Source organism: Bos grunniens, chromosome 3 (assembly GCF_055505025.1).
Source record: "Bos grunniens cultivar Pamir isolate PY7600 chromosome 3, Bosgru_T2T1.0, whole genome shotgun sequence".
NCBI lineage: Eukaryota > Metazoa > Chordata > Mammalia > Artiodactyla > Bovidae > Bos > Bos grunniens.
Window position 1 is genome coordinate 98412212 of NC_141167.1, and position 19612 is coordinate 98431823.

Here is a 19612-nt window from a genome sequence, read left to right on the forward strand (position 1 = left end):
TATCCCTGAGTGATATGGCTGAACTCAGAATAGATCATTTTCACATCTCTTTTGAAAGAGTGATATCAGTGTCTTGGCTGATTCAGGGAGGAGAATTTATTAGACATCTGCATGTCTAATAACTTCATAAGGCAAAGTGAGATAATTATTTGAACTACCCTTTATTCATACCTTTTCACAGTATTAAGAGGTTTCTCTGAACCTTGAGGAATAGCAGCATGAAAAATGTAAGTTCCTTTTAGAATAAAGATTCAGTGCAGAAGCAAAATAGCTCATAATACTCAAAGTTGTTGCTGGTGCATAGTGATGCTTGTAGCTCCTGGTAGTGATTGAGGACTTAGCACTTCAGAAAACGGTCTCCCAGAGTTCCCTTGGGCCACAGCCACTCTCAGTGAATAGATTCTGTTGAGTGAAGGGTGTAATTGCAGCCTGTACTGGAGAAAAGTGGATGTTACTGTGTCAATGCCAAGTCAGCTCACACTTAGTCAGCATGCAGAGGGAGATTCACAAGTGATGCTCTCTGTGTTCTGAGGGGCTTTGCCAATTAAGCTTTCCAGCTTGCCGAGGTTATAATGATAGGCCTTGAGATGAGAAAAAAATGATAATCTCACTGTATTTATTACACAGTGCTCCTGTGCTCTGCATCTGTGACTGCTACCCCATTTGCATTTGAATGTGTGTTTTTGCAATTCTGATGCCAAAGAGGGGATATTGGCAATATTTGGGGCAGAGAAGATATACTCAGTGTCTCTCTTGGCAAGAGGAAAAAAGATCTGAGACATCTCAGAGCTTGTTCCCTAATGGCCTTCCCAGTTTCGACTGTATCTGTTTCCATCACATCTTCTGCCTGTCAGTTTATTCCCTTTGTCTTTTAGGGACAATGCCAACTGTTGTCACAGAAAAGGATTCAGGGGAGTCATGACCATTTGGAGGACTGTGGGTAGAGATAGGGAAGTATAAAATAGTGGATGACTCACTTTTCAGGATAGAGCCTATGTAAAAAGTCACACTTGCCACTTCCTTTTTAGGATTTTAATCACTTGTCACATGGCATCTGATATACCAGGACGCAAACACTCCATTGTGAACCATGTGCGTATTGGGAATGAGTTGGTGTCCCAAAAAACAAATATGTGTCAGGATTTGAGTCTAACTCACTTCTCCTTCCCACAGCAGCACTGCCCACCCTTCCTCACATCTCACTGTCTCAGGGGTCATTTGTCTGGAATCAGGGCAGGTACAAAGGAGACTCCTGGTAAATGTGTGAGTAGAAACAGGATATATTGGACATGTGAAGGTTGGAGTCAGATATAGATTTTAAGTTCAGTGTTACCATCAACTAGCTGGATGATCTTGGGCAAATTACATCCTCCTTCCAGGCCTCTTGTTTCCTTACCTGTAAAATAGGGGTAGCAGGACCTACTGGATTATGGGAGAATTGAATGAGATAATTCCTGGAAAGAATCAGTCAATCAATAAATGGCGGTGGCTTCATTGGTGGTGGGTGGTGGTGGTTGCTCACAATAAAAATAATGATCATTTAATTCAAGATTAGTGTTGAAGAAAATTCCAGTGTAAGAAAACATGTTGAACTATAAAGTTACACACAGGCAGTCTGGAGACTATTACCTATGGATGTCTTTGTTTCCAAGTTGGCACCACTTGTGAAGCCCTACCATTTAAAAATCCTCAGGGCTAGGGTCTTCCCTGGCTGTCCAGTGATTGACTCCACACTGCAATTCAGGGGCCTCTGATGAGATCCCTGGTCAGGGAACTAAGATTCCACATGCCAAGAAAGCAAGCCACAGTTCTCCTTGTCCTTCTGGACATTTTATATCTGCAAGGGTTGAATGTGGATATAAGTTTAAAATATGAAAAAGAGATGTTTAAACATTAGAAACATTTATTTGAATCAGAATCTCTAAGTTCATGACAGATGAACTTTAAAAAATGTGGAATTAGAACAGGATATGTGTTTGGACCCCAATAAACAGTGAACTCTGGGAGTTGGTGATGGACAGGGAGGCCTGGCGGGCTGCGGTTCACGGGGTTGCAAAGAGTCAGACACGACTGAGCGAATGAACTGAGCTTAAACAGCAAACTTGCACAGTCTTCCTGTCATACGATATACCCTCCACTGTTTGAGATGATCACACTGAGCCCAATTCCTTACATAGTTCATCTTTTATCAAGGGCCTTAGTAGAAGAGCAGTGTAAATAAATCAGAATATGTTTATTAATATTTTAAAGAAGAATTAACATTCTAGGATAAAAATAGTAAAGAAAAAAAAAAGGAAGATATTCACTCATATTTTCTACCATCTTAAACCTTCAGCCTCTTCACTCTTCCAGATTCTCTGGTAGTCTGTAACTGTAGGCATTTTGACTACAATGTAAAAGTTAGTCCTAGTCCTTTCTTGCTGACCTATTTTATATGATCTTTGGGGAGTCTAAGTAGTTAGATGAAGCTATGGTGTTGGAGGAGGGGAGCACAAATGAAACAGTTTTTCCTTAGACAACCCTAATACTCCCTCCTGAAGGTTACAGTTTGAGAGGGGAAGGCTTGAGGAGGGGAAAGTTAAAAGGAACTTGGAAGGGGCCTAAGGAGCAGTTGATGTTGACTCAGGTTGAGGGGAGCAGAATTAAAGCCCTGCACACCCTCTTCAGTTTCCTACCTTGCGGTCTTTGTCATGTTGCCTTACATATTCATACCCATCCTTCAAGGCCCAAATTCAGTCTTCTTGGCTTTCTGTACATTTCCTAGACCCCCTCTCCCCATCAGAACAAAATTAATTACTATTTCATTTACGTTCTGAAATCTCTGTTATAAATCTCATTGTTGTAATAAGTATCTCTTTGAATCCTGTCTGCCACCCCTAGTAGACAGCTCTGAGCACCTTGATTTCAGGGCATTTCATTTTCATCGTGATATTTTTGGTGCTTGTTATACAAGTAACTTCTCAGTAAATGTTTATGAAAAGGAATGAAAAACTCTAAAAATAGCAAGCAAGGCCCAGTTTTTTGCTCTAAATACTAGTATGGCTGATTGCCTTTCCTCCTCCTGAATTTTCCATTATGATAAGAAAGCCATGTAAGAAGAAGTTTGAAAGACAGGAAATGCCTTTGGGAGAAGGTCTTTGTCCCTCAGCTTAGAGATTTTAAGGAAGGGTGGTGATGCGTGACAAAGCAAGGGGACCAGACCATGTGGCTGAGTGTATGTGATAGCCTTGGGGAAGAAGCCTGAAAAAATAACCACCTCTGTGGCAGTTTGGACACTCTTATGGGAAGAAATGGGCTACCCTGGTGGCTCAGATGGTAAACAATCTGCCTGCAGTGTGGGAGACCCCGGTTTGATACCTGGGTCAGGAAGATCCCCTGGAGAATGAAACGACAAACCACTTCTGTATTCTTGCCTAGAGAATTCCATAGACAGAGGAGCCTGGCAGGCTACAGTCCATGGGGTCACAAAGAGCAACTAACACTTTCACTTTTCATGGGAAGAAATAGCCCTAGGTTAATTGTCTTAATAGAAGAAGAAAGCAGTGAGGTCTAGACAGACAACAGATATAGTTGGGGTGGTTTTGGTTTGGGATATTAATATTTCACACTGTTCAAAGACTTGTTGGAAACTTACTTTTAATGGTGAAGTTACATGATTACCACCTTGCCATTGCTTGTGAATAATATGGTCCATTAACACAGTTTACTGCTTTCCTCAGTCCATAAATTAAACAGACCAAAATACAAGGCATTAACACCAAATATATATGCAATTTGCAAAGGATGGTCTGTGGCTGCCTTATAGAGAATATTTCTCTGAAGACTCTGCCATGGTGTTACCCTTTGCTGAGGAAGAATCCAAGTTTGTACCCCTCCCCACAGTGTTACAAGAGACCAGACTAGTGGACCAGTGGCTCACATCTTGGAATAGCCATTTGTAAGGAACACAAAATTGAGTGTTGTGGATATTCCTGATATGATTGAGACTAGCACACTTAGAAAACTATTGGAAGAAGTCACCAGAGCGCAGTCTGACAGCATCGGAGTGTCAGCATGTAGCAGATGTCTGTGACAGCCTAGAAGGGTGGGACGGGGTGGGAAGGAGGTTCAGGAGGGAGGGGACATGTGTACACCCATGGCTGACTCATGTGGAAATATGGCAGAAACCAACACAATATAATAAAGCAATTCAGTTCAGTTCAGTTCAGTCGCTCAGTCGTGTCCGACTCTTGCAACCCCATGAACCGCAGTACGCCAGGCCTCCCTGTCCATCACCAACTCCCAGAGTGTACCGAAACTCATGTCTATTAAGCGGGTGATGCCATCCAACCATCTCATCCTCTGTTGTCCCCTTCTCCTCCTGCCTTCAATCTTTCCCAGCATCAGGGTCCTTTCAAATGAGTCAGTTCTTCACATCAGGTGGCCAAAGTATTGGATTTTCAGCTTCAACATCAGTCCTTCCAATGAACACCTGGGACTGATCTCCTTTAGTATGGACTGGTTGGATCTCCTTGCAGCCCAAGGGACTCTCAAGAGTCTTATCCAACACCATAGTTCAAAAGCATCAATTCTTTGGCACTCAGCTTTCTTTAGAGTCCAACTCTCACATCCATATGACTACTTGAAAAACCATAGTATTGACTAGATGGACCTTTGTTGGCAAAGTAATGTCTCTGCTTTTTAATATGCTGTCTAGGTTGATCATAACTTTCCTTCCAAAGACTGAGCATCTTTTAATTTCATGGCTGCAGTCACCATCTCGGAGTGATTTTGGAGCCCCCAAAAATAAAGTCAGCCATTGTTTCCACTATCCTCTAATTAAAAATAATTTAATTATAAAAAAAGAGGGAGGGAACAAGTGTATACCTATGGCTGATTCATGTTGATCTGTGACAGAAACCTAAATAGATCTTTTTAAAAAAGAATGTTGTAGGTGGCTCTGAGTAGACCAGTTATGTCCTGATCATCTTCAACCTAATCACTCTGGAAAACTGTAGGAAAGGCTGTTCCTGTGGGATATTGAATGTTGATGTATTGCTTGAGTCCAGTATTTTCATAGCTACTTACCAGCAAGTCAAGAAAATGTGAATAATACATCATGCAGAAATTAAGTGGGTGAGCAGCTGGTAGGTGGGTTATACTTGGAAAATGTTTGGTTCTTCATATTGAGCAGGATGGTATCTTGGCAAAAATTAGTAAGTGTGATTTTAGTGAAATTTTAGTGAAATACCAATTTCAGTTCAGTTCAGTTGCTCAGTCATGTCTGACTCTTTGTGACCCCATGAATCGCAGCATGCCTGGCCTCCCTGTCCATCACCAACTCTTAGAGTTCACCCAAACTCATGTCCATTGAGCAGGTGATGCCATCCAACCATCTCATCCTCTGTCATCCCCTTCTCCTTCTGTCTTCAATCTTTCCCAGCATCAGGGTCTTTTCTAATGAGTCCGCTCTTTGCATCAGGTAGCCAAAGTATTCGAGTTTCAGCTTCAGCATCAGTCCTTCCAATGAATATTCAGGACTTATTTCCTTTAGGATGGACTGGTTGGATTTCTTTGCAGTCCAAGGGACTCTCAAGAGTCTTCTCCAACACCACAGTTTGAAAGCATCAATTCTTCAGCACTCAGCTTTCTTTATAGTCCATCTAAACTATACTATCCTCTCATATCCATACATGACTACTGGAAAAAGCATAGCCTTGACTAGATGGACCTTTTTAGCAAAGTAATGTCTCTGCTTTTTAATATGCTGTCTGGGTTGGTCATAACTTTCCTTCTAAGGAGTAAGCGTCTTTTAATTTCGTGGCTGCAGTCACCATCTGCAGTGATTTTGGAGCCAAAAAAATAAAGTCTGCCACTGTTTCCACTGTTTCCCCATCTATTTGCCATGAAGTGATGGGACCAGATGCCATGATCTTAGTTTTCTGAAATTGGTATCACTGATTAACAAATTGGCAAGGTAGTGGGCAAAAAGATAAGGCTAACTGAGGGAAAGTTTGGTTCATTTATACATGAAAAGCATATAAGGTAGAACATGCAGGTAACATGTAAGATAAAAATATCTTTGGACAAAGATTATATATGTACATCTATGCAGGAGAGCTATATGTGCCCTCATGAAATACATGCTTGCTGACCATGAGTCATTCATGGACTGATGTTTAAAAAAAAAGAAACTAGAAGTACTTGAATGTGAGAAACTAGGACAAGGGCATACAATTTTTTTCTGGACTTAAGTAATATAGAGAAAAATTTACCAACATATGTTAGTGCTTTGTGGGTGGGTGGTGGGGCCTGGCTTGGAGTTTGTCTCTACTATACCCCACCTCTCTTTGCACTTTGGTTTATCAGCTATTTTCACAAATTGCAATCCCCTCGACACATACCTTGTGTTTCTTAACCATGTGCCCCTTCTCTGGGGGAGCATCAAATTCCTTCCCAAGCTTTTGGAGCAGCTGAGTGAGCCCCACTCTGTGGCAATGAGAGGGAACTTGAGCTGTTAATAGAGTTGAAGTGATTTTTTTTTTTAATCTCCAGAGGCTACAGAAAGCCCATTAACTCAGTACTCATCCAGAGTGACCTCTCTACCCTTCTGGTTATTGCTTCATATTAGACAGGCAGTCAGCTCAGGGGTGAGTGTGGGATGGGGGAGAAAGTGAAGTAGCTTGTGGCATCCATATGCATCACCTTGTTGTCGCTTGCTCCTGATCTATAATGTGGAATCTTCAGAGCAAGGAGAATTGAATGAGATCATATCTGGAAAGTTTCCCCATCCTTAGAAAGTGTTAAAATGAGTTTTAATGCTACTAGTGTCTATTAGAATAGAATTGTGTAATTACTGAAGGAACCTTAGAAGTTCGTGTGTTTCTTTTACAAGTATTTAAGGAAGCCCAGAGGTAAAAGCGACCTGTAAGCCCCTTAGTAGCTTTTTGTTGTTCTGTCGTTAAGTCGTGTCCCATCTCTTTGCAACACAACTTAGCGATGGAAGACAACAACAAAAAGCTACACAGGTAACTCAAGACAGTGTCTTAAAGCAGAAGTGAAAGTTTTGTCTGCATGGAGAAGGCAATGGCACCCCACTCCAGTACTCTTGCCTGGAAAATCCCATGGACAGAGGAGCCTGGTAGGCTGCAGACCATGGAGGGTCGTGAAGAGTCGGACACAACTGAGCGACTTCACTTTCGCTTTTCCCTTTTATGCATTGGAGAAGGAAATGGCAACCCACTCCAGTGTTCTTGCCTGGAGAATCCCAGGGACGGGGGAGCCTGGTGGGCCGCCGTCTATGGGGTTGCACAGAGTCGAACACGACTGAAGCGACTTAGCAGCAGCAGCAGGGTGACAGCCTCAGAGATCTATAAGGAGCCAGGCCAGTATCATAAATGAGCACATGAGCTGGGATTACAAGAACAGGGAGTGACAGGGACTGTGGCAAACCGGAGAACATGTCTCCTCTGTTTAAAGGCGGCAGGTTATCCTTCTATGTGGAAAGGCAGGCCCAGTATTGCCAGACCCATTCATTTCGCAAGAGATGTTAGGAATGGGTCAACCTTGTGTTGACCAGATGAAGCATGTTGGATGGGCTGAATTTGGCCTGAGGAATGATCTTGCTCCTGATGGCAGAAGTGGTTACCCAGGTCTGTGGGCTGAACATAAAGGAATCCATTCATGCATGAGTAGCAGCGACTAAGTATTTTTTTTCTCCACAAATTTTTCAAGACATTATTCTGGCTGATAGTTTCAGAATCCTTCCCTTACTTTTTCTCAACAGAGGGAAACCACAAGTAGTAGTTCATCTCTTTCATTTTTCACTCTCAGGGAAAATTTTTAATGAGAAGTGGAGAAGGGAAAGGGGCAGAGGGCCTGGAAGAACCACAAACTGGTGACCTGCTTTTGAATAATAAAGAATTGCCAGGTGGTGTGTGTAATCTGGTGTGCTCTGCCTGGTACTTTTATGTCCATCTGGAACTTAGCAAAGTGGAGATTTATGCCAAGATCCAGCCCTGAGGCAGAGAAGGAAGAACACCAACAGTTTCTAAATAAATGACTGGCTCTCTTCCACCTCCCTGTGAATGTCTCCTGATTTTTAAAAAGAGAAGCTTTCTAAATCTCCAGCTATAGAATTATTTTTAGGACATCTAACTGGGAGTACCCGAGGGTTTAAGGAGTAAGCTAAATGTTGAAAGCATCTCTTTGTAGGATTATTTCAACTGCCTCTCTGTTTCTTGCCTTTCCCAACCAGTCTGTTGTCAAAACAGTAGCCAGCCCTTTTAAAACATCCATCACTCAGTTCACCTCTTTTTTTGATGCACTAGACTCCAGGGGCTGAATTCCTCTCAGGGTCCAGAAGGGCATTATGTAATTATCTGTCCCCTGCCCAGCCTTCCTATTACTTCCCTGACCTCACCTCCTGCTACTCACTCAGCCCAGCCACACCAGCCTCCTTGTTCCAGAAATGCTGTCATGCTTCCTCTGAAGAGCCTTTGCACTTGATGTTCTCTGCTTGGAAGACTCTTTGCCCAAATACCCACATCATTGCTTCTCAGAGACACTTAGCCTGCTGAAAATTGCAACCCCCTTCTCTTCCCCATCCCTCCAGCATTCCCTACTTCTACTCCCTACCTTTTTTATGGTACCTGTCCTCAATTTTTTATAGTACCTATCCCCAATTGTTACTATACATTTTGCTTTTTTGTTTCCTTTTTTATATAAGTTCCATGAGTGCAGGTGTTTTGGTCTGTTTTGTTCACTGCTACATTCGTAGAGCTTAAAACCAGTGCCTAAAATCATAGTAAGTGCTTGACAAGCATTTGTTGAATACATTTTGAGGTTTTTTTTCCTTCTCTTCTAGGGATAGTGGTCTTCACTGTGCTGGACAGATATAGATCTTGCTACTGCATTGTAGTGTTTTTAACATTTCCATTAGTAGACTTTTGTTTGTTTCTCAAGTTTTCTGAATCAATTCTACTTCCTAAGCGTATCAATTTTTTTGCTTCTCTGCATTTCTACCATCTTTCCCTTTAGTTAAAACTATCACAGCTTCTTGTTTTCTCCATCTACTTTTGTTCCTTCTATACAGTGCCACTCAGCAGTCAGAATGATCTAAAGTCTAAATCTGATCAATTACCACTCATTTCCTCATTTAAACTCCTTCAGTGGTTTTCCATTGCGCTGCACATAAATCTCACATGCTTACGCCATCCCTCAAGGCCCTGCATGGTCTGGTTGCAGCCCTGGCTTTCTCTGTCCCTCCAACAGGTCAAGTTCCTCCCTGACTCAGGGTCCTTGCTTTTCCCTCATGATGGAATACTCTTCTGTTTCCATTTTTCATCTGGCTGACATTCTCTTCATCTCAGTTTAAATGTTCTTTTCTCTGAATCTCTCTAGTAGTTAAGTTACTCTGCATATCCCTTCAGAGCACTTGCCACAATAGTAATTCAGTGCCTGTGGAATTGCTTGTCCAGTGGCTGTCTCTGCACATATAGGGTGGGGCATGTCTTTGTATTTCCAGCACTTAACCCTGACCCTGATACATAGTACAATAACAGCTTAGTGATTGCTTGTGGAGAAATAAATAAAAACAGATGTCTTGACACCAAGGAATCGAACACTGTGTGGGATGTTACTTCATTAATGAATGATGTGCTTCTCTTCACAGAGATTATTTTGCAGAAGATGATGGGGAGATGGTACCCAGAACAAGTCATGCAGCAGGTAAGGAGGTCATGGATCTTTCTTTGCTGTACTCTTGGTCTCCTGCTGATCATAAATCTCTTAAATTTTAGATCCCATCATCATGGCTATATCTTCAGACTTTTTTTGAATTTCAAAATTTGCACATACCACGGTAGTATATAATACCCCACCTTCGCAGCACAGTGCAGAACTCATAACTGAAATATTTTGAACTCTTCATACTGTTAGCAATTCTGTAATTGCAAGTTAAAGTCACTTGTAAAATGATTAAAATAGATTCTTCCACTAGAATGAAATCTCGAATATACCATTAAAATGGGTATAATAATGGTGTCAACCTCATAAGTGAGATTAGAAAAGCTCTTCGAGGACTTCTCTGGTGGTGCAATGGCTAAGAATCCTCCCTGCAAAATATTGTATGACATCCCTTATATGCAGAATCTGAAAAGAAAATGAATTTACTTTCAAAACTGAAAGAGATTCACAGACTTAGAGAAGAAACTTACAGTTGCTGGAGGGGAAAGAATGGGAGGAAGGGACAGTTAGGGAATTCGGGATGGACAGGTGCACACTGCTGTATTTAAAATGGATAACCAACAAGGACCTACTGTATAGTATGGGGAACTCTGCTCAATATTATGTGGCAACTTGGATTGGAGGGGAGTTTGAGGGAGCATGGATATACGTGTATATGTATGGCTGAATCCTTTTGCTGTTCACCTTAAAGTATCACAACACTTAATTGGCAATACCCCAATACAGAATAAAAAGTTTAAATTAAAAAATTTTTTTTAAAATCCTCTTTGCAATGTAAGGGATGTGGGTTTGACCCCGGTTGGGGAACTAAGATCCCATGTGCCTCAGAGCAGCTAAGCCCAGGAGAGTCCGAGTCTGTGCCCCCCGGTGAAAGATCCCAGATGACACAAAGAAGAATCTGCATGCCGCAACTAAGACCTGCTGCTGCTGCTGCTGCTAAGTCGATTCAGTTGTGTCCGACTCTGTGCAACCCCATAGACGGCAGCCCACCAGGCTCCCCCGTCCCTAGGATTCTCCAGGCAAGAACACTGGAGTGGGTTGCCATTTCCGTCTCCAATGCATGAAAGTGAAAAGTGAAAGTGAAGTCGCTCAGTCGTGTCCGACTCCTAGCGACCCCATGGACTGCAGCCCACCAGGCTCCCCTGTCCATGGGATTTTCCAGGCAAGAGTACTGGAGTGGGGTGCCATTGCCTTCGAACTAAGACCTGACTTGCAGCCAAATAAATAAATAAACATTAAAAAAAGAAAAGCTCTTAGTACAGAGCTTGTCAAGCAATAAACACCTGTAAATATTGTTATTAATGTGTAATAATAATATATTATTCCTGCATTAAAATTAGCTAGAGGTCTACCTAAATTACAAAACCAAAGTGAAAATAATTCTCTTTTGGGGGCTATTCACACAAAAACTTTCAGTCACTTGGCGTTTTACCTACTTTGCTAAGTGATTTGCCTTTTCATACCAGCCTTGAAGCACAGATGGTTCATATGCACAGTGCAGAAAAAACTTCTTAATTTGAATGTGTTAAGGACTTGGAGTCATTTAAAATTAGCATTTGTAATTGTGTATGTAAAATCCATAAATTCTAAAGGTCTACCGTACTCATTTTGAGCATGAAGATCCTCTGTTTTGAGGTAAAAATTGAAAGACTAGGGCAAGAGTGGAAGGGTAAAGAAGAAATTGCCTATTATAAGCAAGTTGACTACTTTTATTGTTTCATTTAATCCATATGAAAGTTCTAAGAGGTAAACATTATTATTCCTATTTTTACAGAGGCAATGGCACTCAGCAAAATTAAAAGATTTGCCTAAATTCCTATAATTAGCAGGTGGTCAGGATTCATATCCAGTCTTTTTTTTTAAAAAACATTTTTGTTGTGTCCAGATCTAGTCTTTGAAGTCTCTTCTCTTTCTATCATATTCTATGAGTCAACTGTAATACATTGCTCTGCTTTATCAAATTTTCTTTCATTTAATCACCTTATTTAATTTCATGTAAATGTGTAAGAAGTAATTTTTTCTAATTTATTTTAATTAAACATTTGGATTTACTTAGAAATATCAAGTTTTCAACAAAACAGGTACACCATTATCATTATTACTATTATTATTAATTTGCAATCAGTGTGATAGACAATTAACATTACAACAATTACTTTGTACAAACTGAATCAAACACGATTTAAGGTGGGAAAAAACCCAACTCTTATCTGTAACTAATCTGTGCTATGTACCAATAAAACCTGCTTTAAATTTCTGTGCTAGTTTAAACCCTGCTACTCTACCAGGCAAGGTTATAGGCTATTGAAAGATACCATTAAGAACAGGGCCACCTAAAGACACACTTGATAATATATTATTTTTACAGAAATGAAAAGATACTGTACAATGTCCAGTTTAAAACCAAACCATATAGCCTTATATTTCATTTTTTTAAAAATCAGTGATGTAATGAGTAGTTATGAGTAGTTGAATACTTCTAAACCAGAAAATAAAACTGCACTGGAACCACCCTATTTATCATCTTTATTTCTTCTTCATTTTTCCCTTCATTGTCATCTTCCTTTAAAAAAATACTTTTTGTATTCTTTTTACTTCTTTTTTAGAAACAGGGAATTCCCTTTTCTTAAATTAAAAAAAAAATTCTGAGAAGTTGATTGAAGTATCTGGGGACATTTTCTTGCATTTCTTCTAGCAAGTTTGCAGAAAGAGAAAGTGGGAAGAAGGGAGGGAAGCGTGTACTCTCCCATCCCAGAGGTTGCCTTTTCTTTCTATTGATGGTTTCTTTTGCTGAACAGAAGCCTTTTAGTTTACTGTAGTCCTACTTGGTTTTTTTGTTTTGTTTTTGGTGCCCATGCATACATGGTCCATTAATTTTCAACAAGAGAGACAAGCATGTACAAGGGAGGAAGGAAGGAAGAAGAAAAGGAAAAGGGGGAAAAAGAAAGGAAAGAAAAAGAGCATATGGTGGCATTATTGCCTCTTGGCCCCTTCAGATGGGGCCGCATGTCTGTGTGTAGCTAACTCTCTCTCAGTGGGCCTGGAGTCACCCAGAGCCCATTTCACTGTCGCTCGAACTGACAGTCTCTGTAGAGCTCAGTGTGTTGTGACGTCTGCCATTCTTTCTGATTAAATAAGTTCAGTAATAAAGGCTCACTGCTTCTTACTGTCAGTCAAGAAAAGATGTGTTTTTCTGTCTTCAATCTGAGTCTACAACCCCAAGCCTGCCTTAGTCGGAGGTCATCTGTGTACTGTGCTTGAAGGAAGCCCCGATTTCTTATTCTCCACAGTGTTACTTCTTCAAGGCAGGCATAGGGTTGGTAGCAGCCTAGCCTTCATGAACTTCTCCCAGGCGAGTGCTTACACTGGTTAATGGAAAGATTGTGTCTCTGTCCCTTTGCCTGTTTTTCCCTTTCAGGCCTGTTACAGTCCCCTTTGCTGCTAAAATAACATGATGTTAACATGCTGTTAGAAAGGTTGAACGGAAGGGACGTGATATTGGTTCTGCCTCTTTTTAGCAGTGTGCATGCATTCTTGAGTGCTAAGTTGCTTCAGTCATGTCCAACTCTGTGCAACTCTATGGACTGTAGCCTGCCAGGACCCAATGTCCATGGGATTCTCCAGCCAAGAATACTGGAGTGGGTTGCCATGCCCTCCTCCAGGGGATCTTTCCTACCCAGGGATCGAACCTGCATGTCTTATGTCTCCTGCATTGGCAGGAAGGTTCTTTACCACTTAGTGCCACCCTGGTCGTATTGGGGAAATTTTCTGAACCTTTATTTACTTATTAGTAAAATGGATGTAATAGTCACATCAGTCTATTTCAGTCTGTTTCACTGGTTGCAATAACTTTTTATTTATTATTTATTTTTGGCTGTGAGGTGTGTGGGATCTTAGTTCCCAGACCAGGGATCAAACTTGGGCCCCCTGCAGAGAAAGCAGAGTCCTAACCACTGGACCACCAGGGAATTCTCAGCAGTAATTTATAAATGAAATAATTCATATGAAACTATTTTGTAACACCTGTTACAGTGTTGGTTGTTACATTTGTTATTACTCCTATACTATAACCTGAAAGATTCTCTGTAAAGAGATTTGTAGAGATACTTCTTAGCTAGTAGTTTGATTTTTTTTTTTCAAATAAAGCTATTTCAGTTGTGTTTGGTTTCATGTGATGCACCACTCTGTTAGTGGCTTCAAACAGGGGTCAGCAAACTGCCACCCATGGGTCCAATTGCCGGTATTTGTAAATAAAGTTTTATCACAACACGGTCATGCTCATTCTCTATCATATTCTCTGCATCTGCTTTGAGCTACCAGGGCAGAGTTGAGTAGTTGTGACAGAGATCATGCCCGTGAGCCTACAGTATTTGCTGTCTGGCCCTGTAAGAAAAAGTTTGCCCACTCATGGCTTGAAACAACAATGATATATTATTTCTCACAATCCTGGATGTTGGGAAACTGGGCATTTCTTCTGTTGGTCTCACTTGAATTACTCAAACAGCTGCCATCCTCTGACAGCTTGACTGGGACTGAAGGTCTGAGACAGCTTTTCTCAGGTGCCTGGCAGTGGTGATTGGCATCCTATTCTCCCGGGACTTGGCCTTTATCCCCCAGGGAGGTAATCTGGGATTCTTCCCAGCATTGTGGTCATGGGGTTCTAAGAAGGCAAGAACAGAAATGCAAAGCCTCTCAAGGCCCAATCTGTGGAATTCATCCCAAAGTGGCATTTTCATCACCCGTCTCTAGGTCAAAGCAAGTTACTCAGCCAACTCAGATTCATGTGCTAGGGAAGTAGACTCCACTTTCTGATGGCAGGAGCAGGAACATCACCTTATAAAGGTGCATGGACATAAACCAGTGGGCTGCGCTCAGGACCACTGTTAATAAGATCTACTGTAGGCTACTTCACATGAACTGCTTCTGTGTGGCCTAGAATTGGTTCGTATTTTGCAGAAACCAAGTTCTGCTGGAACATGAAGGTTGGAATGATCATAATGCCACTATTAGATACAATTTTCTGTTCTGTTTCACTGGCAGCTTTTCTTAGTGACACCAAAGATCGAGGCCCTCCTCTGCAGTCACAGACCTGGAGAAGTGGTGACAAGATGCCCTTGGGGCGTTCCTTGAGAGCATTTGAAAGACCTCTTCAGGTGCAAACCCAGGCCCTTCGAGACTTTGAGAAGGTAAGTCACATGGGTAGGAATCATTATTCCAGTTAGAAGGCATATGGGGATAGTGATGTCTTATGATAATATGACCAATAGTTTAGCTTGGATTATGAGTACTCTTTCCTCTTCATGGATCACAGCTTTGTCATTGGCAAAAGGGCTTGCATAACTCAAAGACGCTATGAGCCGTGCTATACAGGGCCACCTAAGACAGAAGGTCATAGCGAAGAAGTCTGACAAAATGTGATGCCCTGGAGGAGGGAATGGCAAGCCACTCCGGTATTCTTGCTTGGGGAACCCCACGGACAGTATGAAAAGGCAGAAAGATATAACACTGGAAGTTGAGTCCCCCAGTTCAGAGGGTGTCCAATATACTAATGGGGAAGAGTGGAGGGCAATTACTAACAGCTCCAGAAAGAAGGAAGTGGCTGGGCCAAAACAGAAAAGACGCCCAGTTGTGGATGTGTCTGGTGGTGAAAGTAAAGTCCGATGCTATAAAGAACATCTGAACGTGGATTACATAGGAACCTGGAATGTTAGGTCCATGAATCAAGGTAAATTGGACGTGTTTAAGTGAGATGGCAAGAGGGAACATTGACATCTTAGCAATCAGTGAACTAAAATGGATGGGAATGGGTGAATTTAATTCAGGTGACCATTTTATCTGTTACTGTGGGCAAGAATCTCTTAGAAGAAATGGAATAGCCCTCATAATCGACAAAGGAGTCTGATATGCAGTACTTGGGGTGGAGTCTCAAAAATGACAGGATGATCTCTGTTTCTAAGGCAAACCATTCAAGATCACAGTAGTCCAAGTCTTTGTCCCATCCACTAATGATAAAGTCGAACAGTTCTATGAAGACCAACAAGACCCTATGGAACTAACACTAAAAAAAAAAAAAAACCGGTCCTTTTCATTACAGGGGATTGGAATGCAAAAGTAGGACGTCAAGTGACACCTGGAGTAACTGGCAAGTTTAGCCTTGGAGTACAAAATGAAGCAGGGCAAAGGCTAACAGAGTTTTGCCAAGAGAACACACTGGTCATAGAAAATACCCCCTTCCAACAACAAAAGGGACAACTGTATACATGGACATCACCAGATAGTCAATACTGAAATCAGATCGATTATGTTCTTTGCAGTTGAAGATGGTGATGCTCTAAACAGTCAGCAAAAACAAGACTAGGAGCTGACTGCGGCTCAGATCATGAGCTCCTTATTGCAAAATTCAGGCTTAAATTGAAGAAACTAGGGAAACCACTAGGCCATAAGGTATGACCTAAATCAAATCCCTTATGATTATACAGTGGAGGTAACAAATAGATTTAAGGGATTAGATCTGGCAGAGTGCTGAAAGAACTATGGATGGAGGTTTGTGACATTGTATAGAAGGCAGTGATCAAAACCATCTCAAAGAAAAAGTAATGCAAGAAGGCAAAGTGGTTGTCTGAGGAGGCCTTACAAATAGCTGAGGAAAGAAGAGAAGCAAAAGGCAAAGGAGAAAAGCAAAGATATACCCAACTGAATGCACAGTTCCAGAGAATAGCAAGGAGAGATACAAAAGCCTTTTATAATGAACAATTAAAGAAATAGAGGAAAACAATAGAGTGGGAAAGACTATAAATCTCTTCAAGAAAACTAGAGATATCAAGGGAATATTTCATGCAAGGATGGGCATAGTAAAGGACAGAAACAGTAAGAACCTAACAGAAGCAGAAGAGATTAAGAAGAGGTAACAAGAATATACAGAAGAACTGTACCAGAAAGGTCTTAATGACTCAGATAACCACAATGGTGTGATCACTCACCTAGAGCTGGACATCCTACAGTGTGAAGTCAAGTGGGCCTTAGAAAGCATTACTGTGAACAAAGCTAGTAGAGGTGACGGAATTCCAGCTGAGCTATTTAAAATCCTAAGAGTTGATGCTGTGTAAATGCTGCACCCAATTATGTTAGCAAATTGGGAAAACTCAGCAGTGGCCACAGGACTGGAAAAGGTCAGTTTTCTTTCCAATCCCAAAGAAGGACAATGTCAAAGATTATTCAAACTACTATACAACTGCACTGATTCACATGCGAGCAAGGTTATACTCAAAGTCCTTCAAGCTAGGCTTCAACAGTATGTGAACCAAGAACTTCCAGATGTACAAGCTGGGTTTTGAAAAGGCAGAGGAACCAGAGATCAAATTGCCAACATTCCTTGGATCATAGGGAAAGCAACAGAATTCCAGAAAAACATCTACTTCTGCTTCGTTGACTATGCTAAAGACTTTGACTTTTGTGTTGAACACAACTAAACTGTGGAAAGTTCTTAAAGAGGTGGGAATACCAGAACACTTTACTCACCATGGACTGGTTCAAAATTGGGAGAGGAGTATGTCAACACCGTATATTGTCATTCTGCTTTTTCAACTTATATGCAGAGTACATACATCATGAGAAATGCTGGGCTGGATGAATCACAAGCTGGAATCAAGATTGCTGGGAGAAATATAAATAACCTCAGATATGCAGATGATACCACTTTAATGGCAGAAAGTGAAGAGAAACTAATGAGCCTATTGATGAGGGTGAAAGAGGATACTGAAAAAACTGGCTTGAAACTCAACATTTAAAAAACTAAGATCATGGCATCTGGTCCCATCATTTCATAACAAATAGATGAGGAAAAAGTGGAAGCAGTGACAGATTTTATTTTCTTGGGCTCCAGAATCACTGTGGATGGTGACTGCAGCCATGAAATTCAAAGATGCTTGCTCCTTGGAAGAAAATCTATGACAAACCTAGACAGCATATTAAAAAAGCAGAGACATCACTTTGCCAACAAACGTGTGTGTAGCCAAAACTATGGTTTCTCCAGTAGTCACGTATGGATGTGAATGTTGGAACATAAAGAAGTCTGAGACCTGAAGAATTGATGCATTTGAATTGTGGTGCTGGAGAAGACTCTTGAGAGTCCCTTGGATGGCAAGGATGTAAAACCAATCTTAAAGGAAACCAACCCTGAATATTGGAAGGACTGATGCTGAAACTAAAGCTCCAATAATTTGGTTTCTGATTCGAAGAGCTGACTCATTGGAAAAGACCCTGATGTTGAGAAGGATTGAAGGCAGAAAGAGAAGGGGACAGAGGATGAGATGGTTAAATAGCATCACCAATTCAATGGTCAGGAATTTGAGCAAATTCCAGGAGATAGTGGACAGTGGATCCTAGAATGCTTCAGTCCATGGGCTGGCAAAGAATTGGACATGACTTAGTGACTGAACAACGACAGCATGAGTATTCTTATCATAATGGTGTCTCTTTTAAGAGCATTTATCCCAATAAGCTTATGCACTGTTAACTATGTACTGAGCACTGTGGTTCATGAGCTATCACCCGTACCACTGATTCTGTCTTATCATTTTTATCCCTGGATTACTTCTCAGATAAATTTAGGGAGTTTAAATGGCACCCTGAGAATCTGTAGCTTGGCTGTACTGAGCCCAAGAGATCTAGTCAATTGGTTAGCATTACATTCTCTGTTGCTGGCTTGGAGCACTCTGGGTATCTGGATACTGTTTGCACCACGAGTTGGCTCAACCACAGCTGTTTGCTTCTCAACAAGAATCTGGCATTGTTGCTTGAAACTCCTGATTTAACTCTTGAAGTGCTCTGCATCTTGATAGGGTTATCCTTAGTGTTGTGTTAGTTGCTCAGTCATCTCTGACTCTTTGCGACCCCATGGACTATGGCCTGCCAGGCTCCTCTGTCCATGGAATTCTCCAGGCAGGAATACTGGAGTGGGTTGCCATTCCCTTCTCCAGGGGATCTTCCTGACCTAGGGTTCGAAGCCAGGTCTCCTGCATTGCAGGCAGATTCTTTACAATCTGAGTCACCAAGGAAGCATGGCCAAAAACAAAATTACTGACAATGTAACACACGCCGCAAGCTTCCTGTACCCTGGCTTGATCCAAGGAAGTCTGCACAAGAGAACCTATCTATTGGAATTTGCAGGTGGCTCAGTGGTAAAGAACCTGCCTGCCAGTGCTAGGGACCTCAGATGCAGGTTGGATCCTTGGGTTGGGAAAATCCCCTGGAGAAGGAAATGGCAACCTACTCCAGTGTTCTTGTCTGGAGAATCCCATGGACAGAGGAGCTTGGAGGGCTACAGTCCATAGGTTTGAAAAGAGTAGGACAGGACTTATCGACTGAGCACAGCACTGGAATTTGTATGACCTGGAAAGAGCACCCAGGATTTCTCACATCCCTGTGAGCTAAAAAAGGAAAAAGCTCTCTGATGCCCCCTGGGGGTTACCCAGGAATTGGGACACACAGGAATATTGTGTAAAAATTGCCCCGAGATATGTGGGTTTCTTTCATTCTTGAGTGGATAGCTTTTGATATAAAATAATAAACATTCCATTTCAAAAAAGGGTTGCTAAAGCAGTATTGACATGAATTTACCCCCCTCTTTTCTCAATGTGTAAATAGAAATGTTTCACTAGGACCTAATATACGAGACATTCCTGTGAATAAAGAATATGTTCCTTATAATGTGTGCCTGAGAATTGAAACAGCCTACCCTTGGTTTTTTTTCTTTCCCTTTTTGCTCAGAGTTGTCATGGTTACTGTTCTTTTTTTTTTTTTTTTTTCCAAAAAAAGACAGAGTTTGCAGGAATATTAAATGGCTTTTGAGGACCAAACCTCTGAACAGCTGTGGTGCTCTGGTGGT

General features: G+C 41.4%; 1 protein-coding gene across 3 annotated transcripts in view; it reads left to right on the top strand.

Moving 5' to 3' along the window:
* Nucleotides 1-19612, top strand: part of PDE4DIP (phosphodiesterase 4D interacting protein) — a 204247-nt gene that overhangs the window by 12926 nt on the left and 171709 nt on the right. For all 3 annotated transcript variants that reach the window (XM_086392183.1, XM_086392184.1, XM_086392185.1), the window contains exons 2-3: nt 9653-9708; nt 14767-14912. In XM_086392183.1, coding sequence (XP_086248309.1) covers nt 9653-9708; nt 14767-14912 — 202 coding nt within the window. The remainder of the gene's footprint in view (nt 1-9652; nt 9709-14766; nt 14913-19612) is intronic.